An 18,843-nucleotide genomic window follows, 5' to 3' on the forward strand; every position below is an offset into this window, starting at 1 on the left:
AATCGGTAAGCTTTTTTTTTTTTTTTTTTTTTTTAGAGGTTTAGCTCGTGTGGTTCTGAATGAGAGCCATGTCCATCAATGAATGAAAGGGAAAAAAAAAATCTCTGCATATCGGATCTGAGACAACATTCCACCCTTTCCCCACCTGTAGATATGGTACCAGAGTGACCATCAAAACTTCCATACAGCGCAAGAACCAGTCCAGACACAGAACTCCAGAACAGAGTTTTATTTAATAAAGGTACAGAACATTGGTTTAACCGCTGGTCTGCTTGGCTGCCAGTCTCTTGTCTCTCTCCTCAGCGATGGTGAGACGGATACCCTTTCCACGTGGCAAGGAGATCCATGGCTTGTTACCCTGTAAAATTGAAAAAAAAAATACTGAAATAACAGCCTTGCCGAGACACGAGTAACATTTTACTAACAGGAAATAGCAACATACAAACATGCGAGTACAAAAAGGGGCACCATCTACAATCTCAAATTCTTCATGCATAAAAATTTGCACAATTTGGGTTCTTTGACACAGCCAAGTCACCGATCATCACCTACTATTTTACCAAGGGAATTTTATCAATATTCATAAGTGCACCTCAACCACTACCCCTCGAAAGCTGTAGCGGACAGGGGTGTATACATGCCGCCGCAACGGACAGGGGTGTATACATGCCGCCGCAACGGACAGGGGTGTATACATGCCGCCGCAACGGACAGGGGTGTATACATGCCGCCGCAACGGACAGGGGTGTATACATGCCGCCGCAACGGACAGGGGTGTATACATGCCGCCGCAACGGACAGGGGTGTATACATGCCGCCGCAACGGACAGGGGTGTATACATGCCGCCGCAACGGACAGGGGTGTATACATGCCGCCGCAAAAATCATACATGGTCACTTTTGTAGCACCCACTGAATGTGACCCATCTTCACCCGTCTTCCTTCTGGGTCTGTGGACTCCGGCTGTATTACTTGCCGGAGCCGCATGATGTCACTCCCACGCGTGCACATGGGAGCCACCAGTCATGGCAACCGTTTCTTCAGAGTGCATGCGCCAATGACATCGGCTGCATGCAATGTAAATCTCTCCTAAACAATGTAAGTTTAGGAGATATTTACAGCACCTATAGGCAAGCCTTTTTTAGCCTTACCTACAGGTAAAAGTCATCAAAGTGGGTTTAACAACCACTTTAACCACTTAAGGTCCGCCCTATAACAGTTTTACTCCTACTGGGCGGCACCTCTGCCTGGATCATTTATACACGCACAATCCAACCCTTCTGGGTAGGGGGCGCGAATGTGCGCCAGCTTGATCCCGCTGTCATCACACACAGCGGGAGCCCAGCAGTGGGTACCGGGGACTCGATTTCTGTCGGCACCTGCAGGTCATCCAGCAGAGGCAGAACGGCGGCCTGACAGGAGGGAAGGCATAGAACCTGTGTCTCCGCAAAGCAGGAACATTGAACAATGCTTTCCCCTAGTAAAAGCACCTTTCAGCTTAGCAAAACATTAGCTAGTTAACCCTTTGATCGCCCGATTAACCTCTTCCCAGCCAGTGTCAAAGTGACAGTGCATATTTTTAGCACTGATTACTGGTCCCCAAAAAGTGTCAGAAAATCTGCCGCAATTTCGAAGCCCCCGCTAGAAGAAGTCGCTGAACGCCACCATTACTAGTAAAAAAAAATAAATAAAATGACCCATAGTTTAAACACTAACTTTTGCATAAACCAAATATACGCTTATTTTATTTATTTTTTTTTTTTTAAATACCAATATGTGGCAGAATACATATTCGCCTAAATTTATGAAGAAATTAAGATTTTTTTTGCAATTTTTATTGGATGTTTTAAAGCAAAAAGTAAACAAATCTCTTCTAAATGATTGGTCTTGTTTATAGCACAAAAAACAAAACATCTTTAAACAAAACACCAAAAAGAAAGCTATTTGTGGGGGGGAGGACACATTTTATTTGGGTACGTCGTCACCATTGTCAGTTGATGTAAAGCAATGCTGTATCGCAAACAATGGCCTGGTCATGAAGGGGGGTAAACCTTCTGGAGGTGAAGTGGTTAAACGGTACAAAAATCCCCACCTTCCAGATTGTACAAAAAATCACTCCAACCCAGCACGAGTAATCCGACACACCCAGCTAAACGCTGCCAGTAACAATCTCTTCACACTGGAGGAAAATATTTAGATACGCACCAAAACCTGACAGCGTGGTCACACTACAGCCGAGGGGGGAATAGAAAGCAGATGCTGCAGCCAATGGGATGACCTCATTTACTGACTATGCAGTACACACCTAACCATGCAATATACAATGAAGTAACCGATGACCTCTAAAAAGGAGGTTTAATAGAAGGGTAACCACCAGAGATGATAAAGTGCACCTGTCACTACCCAAGAGATACCGACCGCCCGCAGATCTACAATACGCCCACCCCATGTGCCTTAAAAGCAATTTACATCCATACAATGCACTTGGGCCTCTTTCACACTTGCGGACCGTTCAGATCACACTGGCAGTTTTTCAGGCGGATCTGAACTGATGCCCCATGCATCTATGGGGCATCGGATGTCAGCAGAGACATGTCCGCTGACATCCGATCCTGTCCGTCAAATCCGGACGGATGGAAACCCTATTTTCCATCCATCTGGCGGATCGGATGTGAATGGACAGGCGGTCCCGTTGTCATCCGATTCCCCCATAGAGGACAGCGGGGATCTGACAGCTCTGTCTCTGCACACACAGCGGAGACGGAGCTGTGGATCGGCAGATCGTTCCCCCGCTGAGCAGCACGGCTCCGTCGATGGAACGGAGCAGTGTGAAAGGGGCCTTACACTGCTATGCTCAGGAAATGGCTTTCCTTTCAATTGCAAAAGTATCCAGATGGATCAATTAAATCTAAAGACTAAAGGAAAGCTGATCAAAAGTCTTGCAAACCAAAAAGTAAACACTAGGGATAAAAAAAAAAAAAAAAGACAGATGTACAACAGGCCAAGGGGTAACTTACCTTGCCGATGACGAAAATATTTGAAAGCCTGGTGGCAAAGCTGTTGCCGTTGGCATCCTTTACATGGACCACATCGAATGAGCCTGGGTGTCTCTCCCTGTTGGTGATGACACCAATTCGACCCAAGTTGGCACCTCCGGTCACCATGCAGACATTACCTAGAGATAAGGTTGATGAGGTTATATACACACAAATATATACACACAGGGCTCTCAGGGAATAGGTGTACTCCCTCCTTTCTAATCACCCCTTGTCTCTTCCTTCTACCCACCTCCAAGCACCGTCCCTTGGTTCAACACCCCCCCTCCCACCCACCTTCAAGTACCATCCCTTTTAGACAATACAGAATCAAATAATTTGTTAATCATTTAACATTGAGAAGAAAAGCAATAAAGATCCCTTGCAGCCAATAGACTCGCGCGTGCCCCCCCCCCCCAATATCAATAATCGATCCCCAGTAACAATAAGTCTTGCCCAGCAATAGAACCCTCCCTCCCTCAAGAGTAATACAGGGTTGATAAAAATCTATTTTTTTTTTTCAATTAAATTTTTTGTTTTTATCAATTTTAATAAAATGCTTTTGGAGTAAAAATCTATCTAAAGACAGTTTACAATAACTTTAGTTTATTCAGCATGAAATGGCAGCTTAGTTATGCAGCCTGAGGCTAAATATTCTGCAATATATACATTTTTGGTAAACTCAAAGAATCCAAGTTCTGCAAGCTGAGATAAAAGGAAAAAAAAAAAAAAAAAGGAGCACCTGTCATTTCAGATCCATCAGCACCTGTTAGCGGGCAACCACTCACCTGCTGCCACCACGTCCCTCACCTTGTGTCACTGCTGCATCACCCACTGTCCCATTAAAGTGAATGGGGACTGTCAGTGAGTGAACAGCGGGTCAAAGGAGGATCTGCTGTGGGACAGATGCTCTACAAGTTTTTTTAAAGCAGAGTACCACCCAAAAGTGGAAGTGCTCCTGACATGCCACTTAGCATGCCATTTTGTTTTTTTTGGGGGGAAGATACCTAGTTTTGACAGGTACCTGCTCCCACTTAGGCTGCCTAGGCGGCTCGAGCAGAAGTTCGCTTCTCCCCCTCCCGGCTATCTTCTGGGACACGCAACAGGTCCCACAAGATTGCCCAGCCACTAAGGAAGCAGAACGTGACTCTCGCATGCGCACCCAGCTGTGAAGCCGCAAGCTGTCTCAGCAGTGTGCCCACTTGTAATGACGGCGCCGCGGGGAGCAGAGAACTGAAGCTCCCACTGGCCGCATCGCTGGATTGTGGGACAGGTGAGTGTGTGTTTATTAAAAGTCAGCAGCTACAATTTTTGTAGCTGCTGACTTTACAAACAAAAAACGTCCGAAACTCCGCTTTAAACCGAATGGATTTAAATAAAGCCTTTTTACTAGGGGACTTAAATCAATAGATCACTTTCAGCAGCAATTAACCCTCCTCCAGCAACAATAGATCTCCGCATGCCATAGTAAACCTCCCCAGCAACACTAGAGACCCCACAACAATAGTTCCCCAGCAGCCAGCATCAGTAGACCCTCCAGCACACACTAGTACCCTTTGCCATCATATATGTTTTGTGCTGGAGGTGCAAGGAACTGCGTTCCCCAATGAGAAAAAATAAAATCCACACACACAGCAACCAGGCTGCTGCAGGTCACTGTCTTCTTCCGTAACCACAAGGAAAGCTGAAAAAGCCAACACTGCATTAAATAAATTTAAAAAAGTTTCTACAAAAAGTAAACAGCCCTAGGACACACACATTGCACCTACCAGTATCAAACTTGATAAAGTCTGTAATCTTGCCAGTTTCCAAGTCAATCTGAACTGTGTCGTTGACCTTGATCAATGGATCTGGGTAGCGGATGGTGCGGGCGTCATGGGTCACCAGATGGGGGATTCCTTTTGTTCCCACCCACGTTTTTCTGACTTTGCACAGTTTGTACTAAAAAGATAAAAATGTAACATGGTTTGTAACCAGTTGCTTTTGTCTGGCATCTTAGGCACAGCCTAAAGCTTTTCGCAGCAACATAACCAACCCACACAGCAGCAAAACCAACATTTTAGCCTGAAAGCATAAGATCAGGCAAAAGCCAAATAATGCTAAACCTGCTCTATGCCACATTATAAACCTAATCTAGCCCTGTAAAGGAAAAACCGCTGTACTTACCTATTTTGCAACCGATCCGGACCGCTCCCAGCATAAGCGGTCAGCGGAAGCTTCAGTGGAGGTGGGTGCAGAAGTAGCAGACAACGGAAGCCCCATAGTAACTATGGGTGACGTCACTCCACAGCCATTGTCCGTCCTCTCCTGCACAGACCTTCCGCCAATGGAAACCGGACCAGATCGGCTGCAGAATAGGCAAGTACAGTGATTTTTGCTTTACAGGGTTAGAAAAATTAGGGTTAGAATGTGGCAGAGCAGGTTTAGCTTTCTTTAGGTTTTGCCTAAACTTGCACTTGAAGTTCAGACAGTTCAACTACTCAAGCGGTACGCTTCATGTGGGGACTCTGATATACAGGCGGTCCCCCCTGGTGGGTTACAAACAAGATAGGGACTGTAGGTTTAAGTGGAATTTGAAAGTCAGAACAGATACATTTTATAAGTGTAGCTCCAGCCAAAATAATAATTTTTAAGTTTTGGGCAACACCCCTGTACCGTTTTTCTGTCTCTACCTGTTCAGAAGATTTCCCCTCATTTTCTGTTCCTATGACAACTGGATTTTCAAAATTATAGGTTGTTGAAGGATTGGTGATAAAGCTTCAGTGGAGACACCTTTTCCCCATGAGAACTCTTACAGGAGTGAATTTCCCTTTCTAGGGGGAGATTTCTCCTCACTTCCTGTTCTCTCCCTCTGTAAGTAGGAGTCGCTTGTAAGTTGGATGTTTGTAACCCGGGGACCGCCTGTATTGCGGGATGCAAAACAAGGGGATTCCAACTGTTGCTCAGGATCCTCAGCATGCTATCAGCACAGATCAGTTTGCTATACGGCTAAAGCACTGACAAAAAACAAAACACCGACATGCTTTACTTTTTGCTTGGCTTAACTGCACTCCAAAATTAAAAAACAAAAAAAGGTTCAACTGAGCTTTAGTTCATGTAGGCCACAGCATCTCTCTAATATGGGTCTAGTCTAACGATGAATTCCAGATATGGAGATTTACATCCAGCTTAGATCAATCTACAGCACTTCACTTTCCACATTTTTTTATGTTACAGCCTTTCTTCCAAAATGGATTAATTTTCCTCAAAATTCTACAATGCCCCATATTGACAATGGGAAAGAAGTTTGTTTGATATCTTTGCAAATTCATAAAAAAGCAAAAGGAAAAAAAAGCAAAAAGGAAAAAGCAAAAAGGATAAAGGAAAAAAAAAAAAGGGAGGAGAAAAAAACGACATGAGAAAGAAAAAAGAAAAAAAAAAAAAAAAGAAATCACATGTACAAGTATTCACAGCCTTTGTTCAATACTTAATGATGCAAATGATGGAGGCCACTGTGCTCATTGGGACCTTCAATGCCGCAGAAATGTTTTTGTACCCTTCCCTAGATCTGTGCCTCCATACAATCCTGTCTGAGGTCTACAGACAATTCCACGGTTTTTAGGGCTTGGTTTGTGCTCTGACATGCACTGTTTACTGTGGGACCTTCTATAGACAGGTGTGTGCCTTTCCAAATCATGTCCAATCAACTGAATTTACCACAGATGAGCTCCCAATAAAGTTGTAGCAACATCTCAAGGATGATCAGTGGAAACAGGATGCACCTGAGCTTAATTTTGAGTGTCATGGTAAAAGCTGTGAATACTTATGTACATGTGATTTTTCCATTTTTAATAAATAAATTTGCAAAGATTTAAAAAAAAAAAAAGGGGGGGGGGAACTCATAGAAAGAACACTAATGGGGGTTAATATGATGCGGGGGGGGGGGGGAAGGTGACACTAATGGTTTATATGATGCAGGGGGGGCACTAATTGAGGAATGTGGAAGAAGTGAAGGGCTGTGAATACTTTCTGGATGCACCAGCACTGTATATAGCAGTGATGGTGAACCTTGGCACCCCAGATGTGTTTGAACTACATTTCCCATGATGCTCATGTACTCTGCAGTGTAGTTTAGCATCATGGGAAATGTAGTACCAAAACATCTGGGGTGCCAAGGTTTGCCATCACTGGTATATACCATATAGAAGGGAAACACAGGCGCCACTCCAAGTGCAGTAACTCGAAATTTATTAGACAAGACCACTGAAAAGGGGTACTCACAAAGGTGATCGGCCTGAGGAAGGAGTGCATGCTCCAAGAACGCGTCGCCATGACGTAATCACGCTTCCGGAAGGGACGACGGATCGGCATCCGAGTGTCCCCGGGACTAGGAAGTGCGGCCAGTAACCGTTTTACCACTCCAGCCATCCTGATCCTTACCGGAGTGTTATTTATGAGCTTTGCATTTATCACCTTTGTGAGTACCCCTTTTCAGTGGTCTTATCTAATAAATTTCGAGTTACTGCACGAGAGGCGCCTGTGTTTCCCTTCTAGTTGGCTCCAAGCAATCTTCTACTTATCACTAGAGCTGCCTCAGGAGTGCACCTTGGGAATTTTTTTATAGACCTTTTTATAGACCTTTTTATATATGAACCTATGCATTGTCCTTTTAATTGACAACTACTTAGACCCCATTCAGACTGGGGCGACAAGACTTGGTGGGGCGACCTCGGCGCGACTTGCCCAGACTTCATATAAATGAAGTCAATGCAAGTCCTCCAGGTCACCCCAAAGTAGTACAGGACCCTTTTTCTAAGTCGGAGCGAATTGTGTCGCTCCTATTGGAACGGGTCATGTACTATTCAATGGCGAGCGACCAACCCCGACTTGTCAGGCGACCAAGTCACCCAACAAGTCGCGCTAGTGTGAATGGACCCTTACTCTGGTTGTTGTGTTTGTGATAAATCGTGAAGTCCCTGGTGACACTTTTCCCCGTTTTGCGCCAGCTGTTAATTTTTAGACTGTATATACCATACCCATTGGATCTATCCAGAAGCTGGAAATCGCTAAAGTAGACACCACTACCTCTGATCGCCTGTGTTAGGCAGCTACCCTGCTCCTCACCAAACACAAAGGCACCATTCATAGATTGCTGTAAAAATTTCTCAAGGCAATTCAGAGCGTTCCCATTGGATGAGGCAGAGAGATGACTTTGGGCTCTCTGCCTTATCCAATCAGAGTGCTTTTCATTCATCGGGAAAAAGCAAAGCACTATCTGAATAGATCCCACAGCCCAGCAGGCGACCTCCTGCATTCAGAACGCAAAAGGGTAGCCACTCAGCAAGGGACGCGGAAGCAAATAGAAATCACTGGACTAGCAACGAATGCCAGTGATAACCAGCTGCTAGAGCAGCGTTTCTCCACTCAGGATGCACTAACAGGCCAGATTTTAATTACCTTGGGGAGATGCAGACTAGAGTACTGCGATCACTGAGTAGCAAATGCTATCACCTGAGAAGCATTTCAGTTCTCTTGCAAACCTGGCCTGTTAGTGTGCTCTGAGGACCGGAGTTGAGAACCACTGGGCTAGAGGGTTCCCACAGGTATGGTATATACATATGGGACATGGCTACAAAACGCTGCGATTTTTACCTTGGACTCCTCAGCTGTGATCCTGTGCACTGCAAAGCGACCCTTAGTATCGTACACCAGACGGAAGTATTCTCCGGTTTTGTCAATGCTGATGACATCTAAAGTAAAAACAGATTGCCTTGTATTAGTCACACGAAGAAAATTCACAAGAAGCGTGCCAGAAACTGACGTATTCAACAGCATTCCAAGAGCAAAACACAAAGTGACGTACCAATGGAAGTCAGAACTGTACTGTAATATCTATGGGATGAAGATAGTCTTTAACCGCTTCCTGCCCAGACCATTGCAAAAAGATGCTCAGCCAGAAACCCTAGTCTGGGAGAAGTGATGACTGATCCCTGTGACCGGCCCTGCTGCCAGTACCATGTGATCCCTGTGACCGGCCCTGCTGCCAGTACCACCATGTGATCCCTGTGACCGGCCCTGCTGCCAGTACCATGTGATCCCTGTGACCGGCCCTGCTGCCAGTACCATGTGATCCCTGTGACCGGCCCTGCTGCCAGTACCATGTGATCCCTGTGACCGGCCCTGCTGCCAGTACCATGTGATCCCTGTGACCGGCCCTGCTGCCAGTACCACCATGTGATCCCTGTGACCGGCCCTGCTGCCAGTACCACCATGTGATCCCTGTGACCGGCCCTGCTGCCAGTACCACCATGTGATCCCTGTGACCGGCCCTGCTGCCAGTACCACCATGTGATCCCTGTGACCGGCCCTGCTGCCAGTACCACCATGTGATCCCTGTGACCGGCCCTGCTGCCAGTACCACCATGTGATCCCTGTGACCGGCCCTGCTGCCAGTATCATGTGATCCCTGTGACCGGCCCTGCTGCCAGTACCATGTGATCCCTGTGGCCGAAAAAAATGTATGATTTCCTTTCATGCCATTCGTTCATTGTATACAATTGTGTTGCTGTGATTGGTCACAGTGATCACAAGGTACAGACAGGGCCAATCACAGCCCATTTGTACCATGTGATTAGTTATGGCCAATCACAGCTAATCATAATAGTGTCTACACACTGTCATACAGCAAAAATATTTGCTTTTAGCAGTGAAATTCACTGCTATGAGCAATCATAGTATGTTAAAAAAAAAAAAAAAAAATCCTGATCAACTCCCCAGGGTGCAGTGCTGCCAACCATCAGTAAAAACGGGTACTTTTCTTTTGCCAGTAAAGCCTTGTACACACGATTATCGGACTATCTTTTGTCCATTTTTTGTTGCATGCTAGTCTCATATGGAAAGTGAAGAGGTTACTTTCATACCAAAATTCCCGTACGACAGAATTCAACTTCAGAAGTGATGTCATGTGTTGGATTGCTTTGTATGTGTTCTTTTATTTCTAAACATGCCTAGTCTTGCTTTTACGATTTTTTCAGACGAACTGTACTAATTAAAAATGAAAAAGTTCACTTACAATAAAAGTTCATGAGTTCACGTACGATAAAAATTTTACATCCTGCGCATTCAGTTTTTGTCCTACAAAAATCCATAATCGGCTGTCAAAAGCGCTATACTAACTATCCGAAAATCAGATCGGTCAGACGAAAGGTTACTTCCGATTTTAGTATCGTGTGTACGAGCCTTAACAGGAAAAGGTTGCCAGTAAAAAAAAAAAAAAAAAAAAAAAAAAAAACACTCGGCATGCGCAATTCCAGTCGATAGCCATCTAAAAAGCTTGCTACAGTGGTCGGTGCACCGCCGGCCCCTCGCCCACAGTCGGTGCACCGCCGGCCCCTCGCCCACAGTCGGTGCACCGACCAGGGACAAGCCCATTAGACAAAAGTTGTACTAATGATCAGCTTCTGTTGAGCAGGCATGGATTGAAATTGTTTTACTCACCCATGAACCCAGCTGGGTATGTAATGTCTGTGCGGACCTTGCCATCGATCTTAATGAAACGCTGCATGCAGATCTTTTTCACCTCATCCCCGGTCAGAGCGTACTTCAGCCTGTTCCTCAGAAAGATGATCAGAGGCAGACACTCTCTAAGCTTGTGGGGACCAGTGGACGGACGTGGAGCCTGTAGGGGGAGAGAAGATTCTACGTCATATTTTCAGCAATAAAATTTATTTTTAAAGCTGTACCAAAAAGGTTTTCCTTTTATTATATTTCCTGCAGTGCAAAATGTGAACTGGTTTGATATTAAGTAGACCTAAACCCAACCATTAAAGGGGAAGTTCTGTCCCCTTACACATGCCTCTGATTATTATTTCAGGTACTTTATAGTGCTGTCAATTAACACTTTACACATTCACTCACCGATCACTTTATTATTAGGTAAACCTTGCTAGTCCCGTGTTGGACCCCCCCATGCCTTCATTCTTCGTGGCATAGATTCAACAAGGTGTTGGAAACGTTCCTCAAAAATTTTGCTCTACAGTGACATGATAGCATCACACAGTTGCTGCAGATCTGTGGACTGCACATCCATGATGACAATCTCCAGTTTCCACCACATACCAAGGGTGCTCTATTGAATGAGATGTGGTGAGTGTGGAGGCCATTGGAGTACAGTGACCTGATCTGGTGAATGTGGAGGTCATTGGAGTACAGTGACCTGATCTGGTGAGTGTGGAGGTCATTGGAGGACAGTGACCTGATCTGGTGATCTCATACACACACGTATAAGGGCTGCTCACCCTGATTGAAAATATATATATATATATATATATATATATATATATATATATATATATATATATATATATATATACACACTAGGCTTGTGACGGTATCAGATTTTCATGCTGCGATTAATTGATTACGGTTTTGCCACGGTATACGGTATTATCACGGTATTCTATTATTAAATTTAAATTATTAAATTTCCACCTCACTTCAATTTCATTGCTGAATTTAGGGGCTTTGGTTCACTTATGCACATTATTATATAGTCAGTCAGTACAGACTCTGTGAACCAGGCCTAAAATAGGTCATCAAGCAGTGTCTGGCCTAACTGGTGATAACTGGTCCTGGCGCTCGGCTCCGATCCGATGGCCTGGTCATTAAGAGGGCAAATCCTTGTGGTCAAGAAGTGGTTAAACCTGAAGGAGGTGTTGTTTATAAATTACTTTACTATCGCTTTAGGCCTGGTTCACATGTATGCGGGTTGGCGGTTCACATGTATGCGGGTTGGCGGTTCACATGTATGCGGGTTGGCGGTTCACATGTATGCGGGTTGGGGGCCCACATTTGCACAGGCATAGCAGCCCATTGATGTGAATGGGCTTGAGCTGCTATGCCTGCGTTTTCAGCTGAAAAAAGGTGCATGCAGAATTTAAAAAAATGCAGTGGCCATGAAATCCATCCTTCTTTTGCACCATGCGACTTACCTGCCTTTGCTGCACACGCAAACTGTTTTTAAATGCCGTGCCCACGTATACAAAAAATGCAGAAAGCTTGCCAGAGCAGGAACTGCAGGTTAGTCGCATGGTGCAAAAGCAGGATGGATTTCAAGGCCACTGAATTTTAAAAAATGCTGCATGCACCTTTTTTCTGCGGAAAATGAGGGCATAGCAGCCCGTTCAAATCAATGGGCTGCTATGCCTGTGCAAATGTGGGCCGCCAACCTGCATACATGTGAACCGCCAACCCGCATACATGTGAACCGCCAACCCGCATACATGTGAACCAGGCCTAAAGCAATAGTAAAGTCATTAATAGATAAAAACACCGGTCCTCCTGCAGGTTTAACCACTTCTGGATCGCAAGGATTTGCCCCTTTAAAGACCAGGCCATCGGATCAGAGCGCCAGGACCAGTCATCACCAGGTAGGCCAGACACTGCTTGATGGCTATATAATAATGTAATGTGGGCTGATGTGTGTGTGTGTGTGTGTGTGTGTGTGTGTGTGTGTGTGTGTGTGTGTGTGTGTGTGTGTGTGTGTGTGTGTGTGTGTGTGTGTGTGTGTGTGTGTATATATATATATATATATATATATATATATATATTAGAGCTGCACGATTCTGGCCAAAATGAGAATCACGATTTTTTAGCTTGGAATAAAGATCACGATTCTCTCACGATTCTCTGTGTAACAAAAAAAAAAAATTGGGATAACTTAACTTTTTTTTTTTTTTTATTCATTAAAGTCTATTAATTGCGTTTGAAAGACTGCTGACATAAAATATTACAACAATCGCCATTTTTTTTCTGTAGGGTCTCTGCTAAAAATATATATATAAAATGTTTGGGGTTCTAAGTACTTTTCTAGCAAAAAAAAAAACTGATTTTAACTTGCAAGCAACAAGTGTCAGAGAAAGATCCAGTCTTTAAGAGGTTAAACTTCCTTTCTCCCTGGCAGAGGGAAGGAAAAGATACAATGTAATCATTTTTGTTTATAGTTACTGGGAGAGCTGTGTGAGTGAATGAGTCATCCAGCTCACTGAAATGTATCGATTCACAAGTCAGACTGAGGAGCAGAGAAACTCGGTATTTTAAAAATGCCACAATAACAATACCGTGGCTATGCAATACCGCGATATATCGAATTACCGAAAACCGGCATATGTCTAATACACACATATATATATATATACACATATATATATATACACACACACACACACACACACACACACACACACACACTAAAAATACACTATATACACACACATACATACATAATATACATACACACAATTTTTGGGGGTTTTAAGTAATTTTCCAGCAAAAAATACTGATTTTAACTTGTAGTATAAAAAGGCTCAGTCTTTAAGAGGTTAAACTGCCCTCACCTAGGCCCCTGTTCACCCCTGAGCATATTTCAGCTGGTAAAACGCTCATCTCTGAAGTCTCAAAATACCCCACAAGCAAAATCCCATTCATTTCACTGGCCCCTGTTCACGTTTTGTCACCTGAAGCAAAACGCCTGAAGCTCAAAAAAGTAGATAAGCTTTTTTTGGCCAATTACAGGCGTTTTTGTTAGAGGTCAACGCTTTCCTCCAAACACCTGCAAAAAATGCCTGAAAAAAGCCTGAAAACAATAGGCTCAGGTGTGACTGGAGGGTTACAGACGAAAGTCCATTCCTTTGATCTAAAGGAGGAAATGATACGTTGTAAAGCATTGTGTTTATAGTTCTCGCAGCCTAAGACACGTTCACACTGGGGCGACGCTACTTCCCGGGGCGACCTGTGAAGTGGCGGTGCGCTGCTCGCACCGTGACCTCGGAGCGGCCGGCACGGACTTCATATCATTGAAGTCAATGCAGGTCGCCCCAAAGAAGCTCCGGACCCTTTTTCTAAGTCGGAGCGACTTGTGTCGCTCCTATTAGAACGGGTCCGCAGCTTCCCTATGGAAGGTGACCTACGGCGACCAGGTTGCCTGACAGGTCGCCCCAGTGTTAACGGGGTCTTAGGCTGGCCATACATGTTCAAATCTCTTGTACAATTTTCTGTTAGATTTACCAAAAACCACACAATACGAGGTCAAATATAAACAACACTTTCAATTGTATCCAATTAGGCAGGACTTTGTACTACATAGTTGAAGGAAAATTGTATAATGTATGGCCAGCCTTAGGCCCCTTTCACACTGGCGATCAGATCTGCCTGTCGGTTTTTCAGGTGGATCGGATGCTCTATGCATCCCTATGGGGCAGTGGATGTCAGCAGAGACATTTCCACTGACGCCCGCTGCTATCCGATCCTGTCCATGTATTCCAGACAGATGTAAACCCTACTTTCCATCCGTCTGGAGGATCGGATAAGAGCAGACAGGCAGTCCGTTCTCATCCGATCTCCCCATAGAGGACAGTGGGGATCTGACAGCTCCGTCTCTGCACACAGAGCGAAGACAGAGCCGTCACCCGCCTGCTCGGTGGATCGATCCCCCGCTGAGCAGAACAGACTCTGTTGGACACACCACCCGTGTGAAAGGGGCCTTAATGTTGATAAACATTTGCTGGGGGTCCATTTTTTTTGACAGATGTGAGTGAATGGCTCTAAGAATCGAGGACATGACGTTTTAAGATGGGGGGGGGGGGGGGTACGGAGATCGTTTTTTTTTTTTTTTAACAATTAATCGTGCAGCTCTAGTGGTCACATGATTAGCCAATCTTCCCTGGAACGTTTAAAGGAATGCCAAGGCCAGCAGGAAAGGGCTAAAGCCGGATACACACTATACACTTTTCTTTAGATGTTTTTCCTTTAGATTTACCAAAACCATATAATATGAGGTCAGACCTAAGCCGATTCACACTGAGGCGACACGACTCCTCACTACTTCGGGGGCGACTTGTGCATTCCCATGCACCCCGACTTTGGAACGACTTGCAGGGACTTCACATAATGGAAGTCTATGCAAGTCGCTCCGAGGTCGCCCCGAAGTAGTACAGGACCCTTTTTCTAAGTCATAGTGACTTGTGTCGCTCCTGTTAGAACAGGGCCTGTAGTGGTCAATGGACCGTGAGGGAGCGCGACTTGTCAGGCTGACAAGTCACGCTAATGTGAACCGGTTTTAAAAGCTTTCAATGTGTACGCAATCAGGCCGGCCCTTGCACTACATAGTTGAAGGTAAATCTAAAGGAAATCTAACCACAAAAGTTGTATAGTGTGTGTCCAGCTTTAGGCACAAGATGACTTGGATTCATGATCAACACAAACAGCCCCCATCAATGTACTGGATACTCACAAAGACACCGGTCAGCTTATCCAGCATCCAGTGCTTGGGAGCAGCAACGCGCTTCAAGTGCTTCTTGGGTCCACGAGCCTTGGAGAGAGAGAGAGAAAACACAGCTGTCAGAAAAACACTCACAGATGAATTGTACTTCATATAAACAGAATATTGCAACGACCGCCATTTTATTCTCCAGGGTCTCTGCAAAAAAATATATGTTTGGGGGGTTCCAAGTAAATTTCTAGCAAAAAAAAAATACTGATTTTAACTTGTAAGCAAAAAATGTCAGAAAAAGGTTTAGTTTTTATAAGGGGTTAAGCAACATAGATTAGACAGCGGGAGACGGACGGCGGGAGGGGCGGGCACAGGACTGCCGAATTCTCCAACCACGTTATTTCCGGTCAGTGTACACTGGAATAATTGGAGATTCGAGCACTTGGTGTTTTCACACAACACCGGCAGCCTTTGCACCTGAGTACATTGTATGATTAGTGCAGATTCTTACACCGCCCAGTAGTTGTCACCGCCTTGGAGGCGGCCATGTTTTTGGTTACTAACGGGTGGTGTAAGAATCTGCACTAATTATCACATGTTTCACACACCAGCAGCCTATAAACCCGAGTACATGTGATAATAAGTGCAGATTCTTACACCGCCTGTTAGTAACCAAAAACATGGCTGCCTCCAAGGCGGTGACAACTACTGGGCGGAGCAAGAATCTGCACTAATCATACCATGTACTCAGGTGTATAGGCTGCCGGTGTTGTGTGAAACATGTGATAATAAGTGCAGATTCTTACACCACCCATTAGTAACCAAAAACATGGCCGCCTCCAAGGCGGTGACATCTACTGGGAGGAGTAAGAATCTGCACTAATCATACCATGTATTAGGGTGTATAGGCTGCCGGTGTTGTGTGAAAACACCAAGTGCTCGAAATCTCCAATTACTCCGGGTGTACACTCACCGGAAATCACGTGGTTGGAGATTTCGGCAGGACACCGGCTGTCTGTAAACAAGGCAGACGGCTCCGCTGTCACACCGGCAGAGGGAGGATCCCGTGTCTCAGCTATGCTACATTTTACAAAGCCAAAATTTTTTTTTTTTAAGTTTTTGATAAAAAAGGAAACAAAGTATAGTAACTAAAATCAAAACTTTTTTTTCAGTTTTGGAGTGGAGAAGGATTAGAACCCCCGTCAGTTTTTATTGCCCTCTGTGCCCCCCCGTTAGGGAGATTTGCCTTCTCTATTTGTCCTGTTTACCGTTAAAAGTAAAAGGAGGGGAAATCTTACAATGGGGACACTAGTTCTGGTGACCTGGTTCTGCAATTTGCAGGGATTTCTTCCCATTTCCTGTTTGGCTATGGAACAGAAAGTGATGGGAAATCTCTTCCCATCACTGAAATATTTGGAAGGGGGGGGGACTGACAGGAGTTCTGTCCATACCTTATTCTATTTCCTGTTTGGCTATGGAACAGGAAGTGATGGGAAATCTCTTCCCACCACGGGAGAAAAACTGACGGGAGTTCTTATCCTTCTCCACTCTATCCAGAACTGAAAAAAGTTTTGACTTTAGTTACTTTGTTTCCTTTTTTTATCAAAAACTTCAAGCCGGGGTTCTAATTTAAAGTATAACTAAAAACTTTTTCGTTTTGGACAAATGGGAGATGGATTAGACCCCCTGACAGTTTTTATTGCTGTCTCCATTAGGGAGATTCACCCCGGTGACTAAAAGTAAAAGCATTACACATTTTGGGTTGTCATCCTAACAGGAACAGAGGGGAAATTTTCCAACCAGTTCTGGGATTTCCCCACTTCCTGTTTTGGTTCTGGGACAGGAAGGTAAAGGAAATCTCCCCAATAGGACACAGATGGCAAAAAAAAAAAAAAAAAAAAAAAAAACTTTAGAGGTTATGACCCCTCCCCTCATTCAAAAAAATTTAAAAAAAATGCCTTTAGTTCTACCTTAACTTCCCACTACGAGGAGATTAGAACCCGTTAGGTAATTGCTGTGTCCCCATTAGGGAGATTTACCCTCTATTTGCCCTTGTGACTTAACAAAAGTGAAAGCATTACACATTTTGAGTTGTCACCAAAACAGGAATAGAGGGGGAATTTTCCAACGGGGACACAAATTCTGGGATTTCCTCACTTCCTGTTTTGGTTATGGGATAGGAAGGGAAAGGAAATTTCCCCAATAGGACAGTGGCAAAAAAACCGTACATCATTCAAAAATATATAAAAAAAAAAAATGTTATTCAATTTTAAACTTCCCCCCTACAAGGAGATTAGAACCCCTGTGAGGTTATTGCTGTGTCCCCATTAGGGAGATTCCCCTTCTCTAATTGTCCTGGTGACCTTTATCAGCAAAAAGAACCAATCACATTTTGGGTTGTCACCAGAACTTGAATAAAGGTGAAATCTTCCAATAGGGAATCCAGTTTGGGGATTTCCTCACTTCCTGTTTAGGTTCTGGGACAGGAAGGTGAAAGAAATCTCCCCAATAGGACAGATGGAAAAAAAAACCTTACTGAGGTTATAACCCCTCCCCTCATTCAAAAATATCTTAAAAAGTTGCCTTTAGTTCTACTTTAACTTCCCACTACGAGGAGATTAGAACCCGTCAGGTAATTGCTGTGTCCCCATTAGAACAGGAGGGAAATCTTCCAATAGGGACACGAGCTCTGGGATTCCCTCACTTCCTTTTTTGGCAACAGACAGGAAGTGAAGGGAAATCTCCCCACTGGGACACAGATGGCAAAAATATCCTGACATTAATTATAATCCTCCCTTACTCCATCCAAAAAAAAAAAAATCTCTTTAATCGTTCCCCCTACATGGATAGAGACTGGAACCCCTGTCAGGTTTGTATTACCATCTGTACCCCTGTGAGGGAGATTCAGCTTGATGACCATCGTCACCAAAATTAAAAGAAACATTTTGGGATGTTAACATAACAGGAATAGAGGAGAAATCTTCCAATGGGGACATCAGTTGTGGGATTTTCTCACTTCCTGTTTTGGCGCTGGGACAGGAAGTGAATGGAAATCTCCCCAATGGAACACAGATTGAAACAATAGAACCCAGCGCAGCCGCGCCACGTCCCAGAACACAGCGCAGCCGCGCCACGTCCCAGAACACAGCGCAGCCGCGCCACGTCCCAGAACACAGCGCAGCCGCGCCACGTCCCAGAACACAGCGCAGCCGCGCCACGTCCCAGAACACAGCGCAGCCGCGCCACGTCCCAGAACACAGCGCAGCCGCGCCACGTCCCAGAACACAGCGCAGCCGCGCCACGTCCCAAAAACCAGCACAGCCGCATCCCCAAAACCCAGCGCAGCCATGCAGGCGCATAGGCGGGCCACGTTAATACATAGCACAACACATGACATGTCCACACACTGCAAAAGGTGGAGAAAAACAAAAAAAGGCATTTTGTGACATTACAATAAAGTTTAGAAGAAAAAAAAAAAAAAGTGCAACACATTACAGCCTCAACCAACACACAGCAGCGGACACATGGGATAGCGGAGCAGAACACAGCCCAATGGGGTGA

General features: G+C 44.7%; 1 protein-coding gene across 1 annotated transcript; it reads right to left on the reverse strand.

Annotated features, from left to right (window-relative positions):
• Nucleotides 1-233: 233 nt before the first annotated feature.
• On the reverse strand, nt 234-15,387 carry RPS4X (ribosomal protein S4 X-linked). Its single transcript, XM_082262956.1, has 6 exons — nt 15,304-15,387; nt 10,512-10,692; nt 8,667-8,764; nt 4,805-4,976; nt 3,018-3,175; nt 234-358 (listed from the first exon to the last, which is right to left on the reverse strand). Exons 1-6 carry the CDS (start codon nt 15,328-15,330, stop codon nt 257-259), a joined length of 738 nt encoding a protein of 245 aa, XP_082119082.1. The 5' UTR covers nt 15,331-15,387; the 3' UTR covers nt 234-256.
• Between the last annotated feature and the right edge of the window lie 3,456 nt (nt 15,388-18,843).

Source organism: Pelophylax lessonae (genome assembly GCF_965119305.1).
Source record: "Pelophylax lessonae genome assembly, chromosome: 7".
NCBI lineage: Eukaryota > Metazoa > Chordata > Amphibia > Anura > Ranidae > Pelophylax > Pelophylax lessonae.

Coding starts and splice junctions, on each gene's coding strand:
- RPS4X (XM_082262956.1), bottom strand. CDS start 15,330: ATGCTGGATAAGCTGACCGGTGTCTTT. Junction 10,693..15,303: donor ATAAGCTGACCGGTGTCTTT/GTGAGTATCCAG, acceptor CTCCCCCTACAG/GCTCCACGTCCGTCCACTGG. Junction 8,765..10,511: donor ATACCCAGCTGGGTTCATGG/GTGAGTAAAACA, acceptor TTTTTACTTTAG/ATGTCATCAGCATTGACAAA.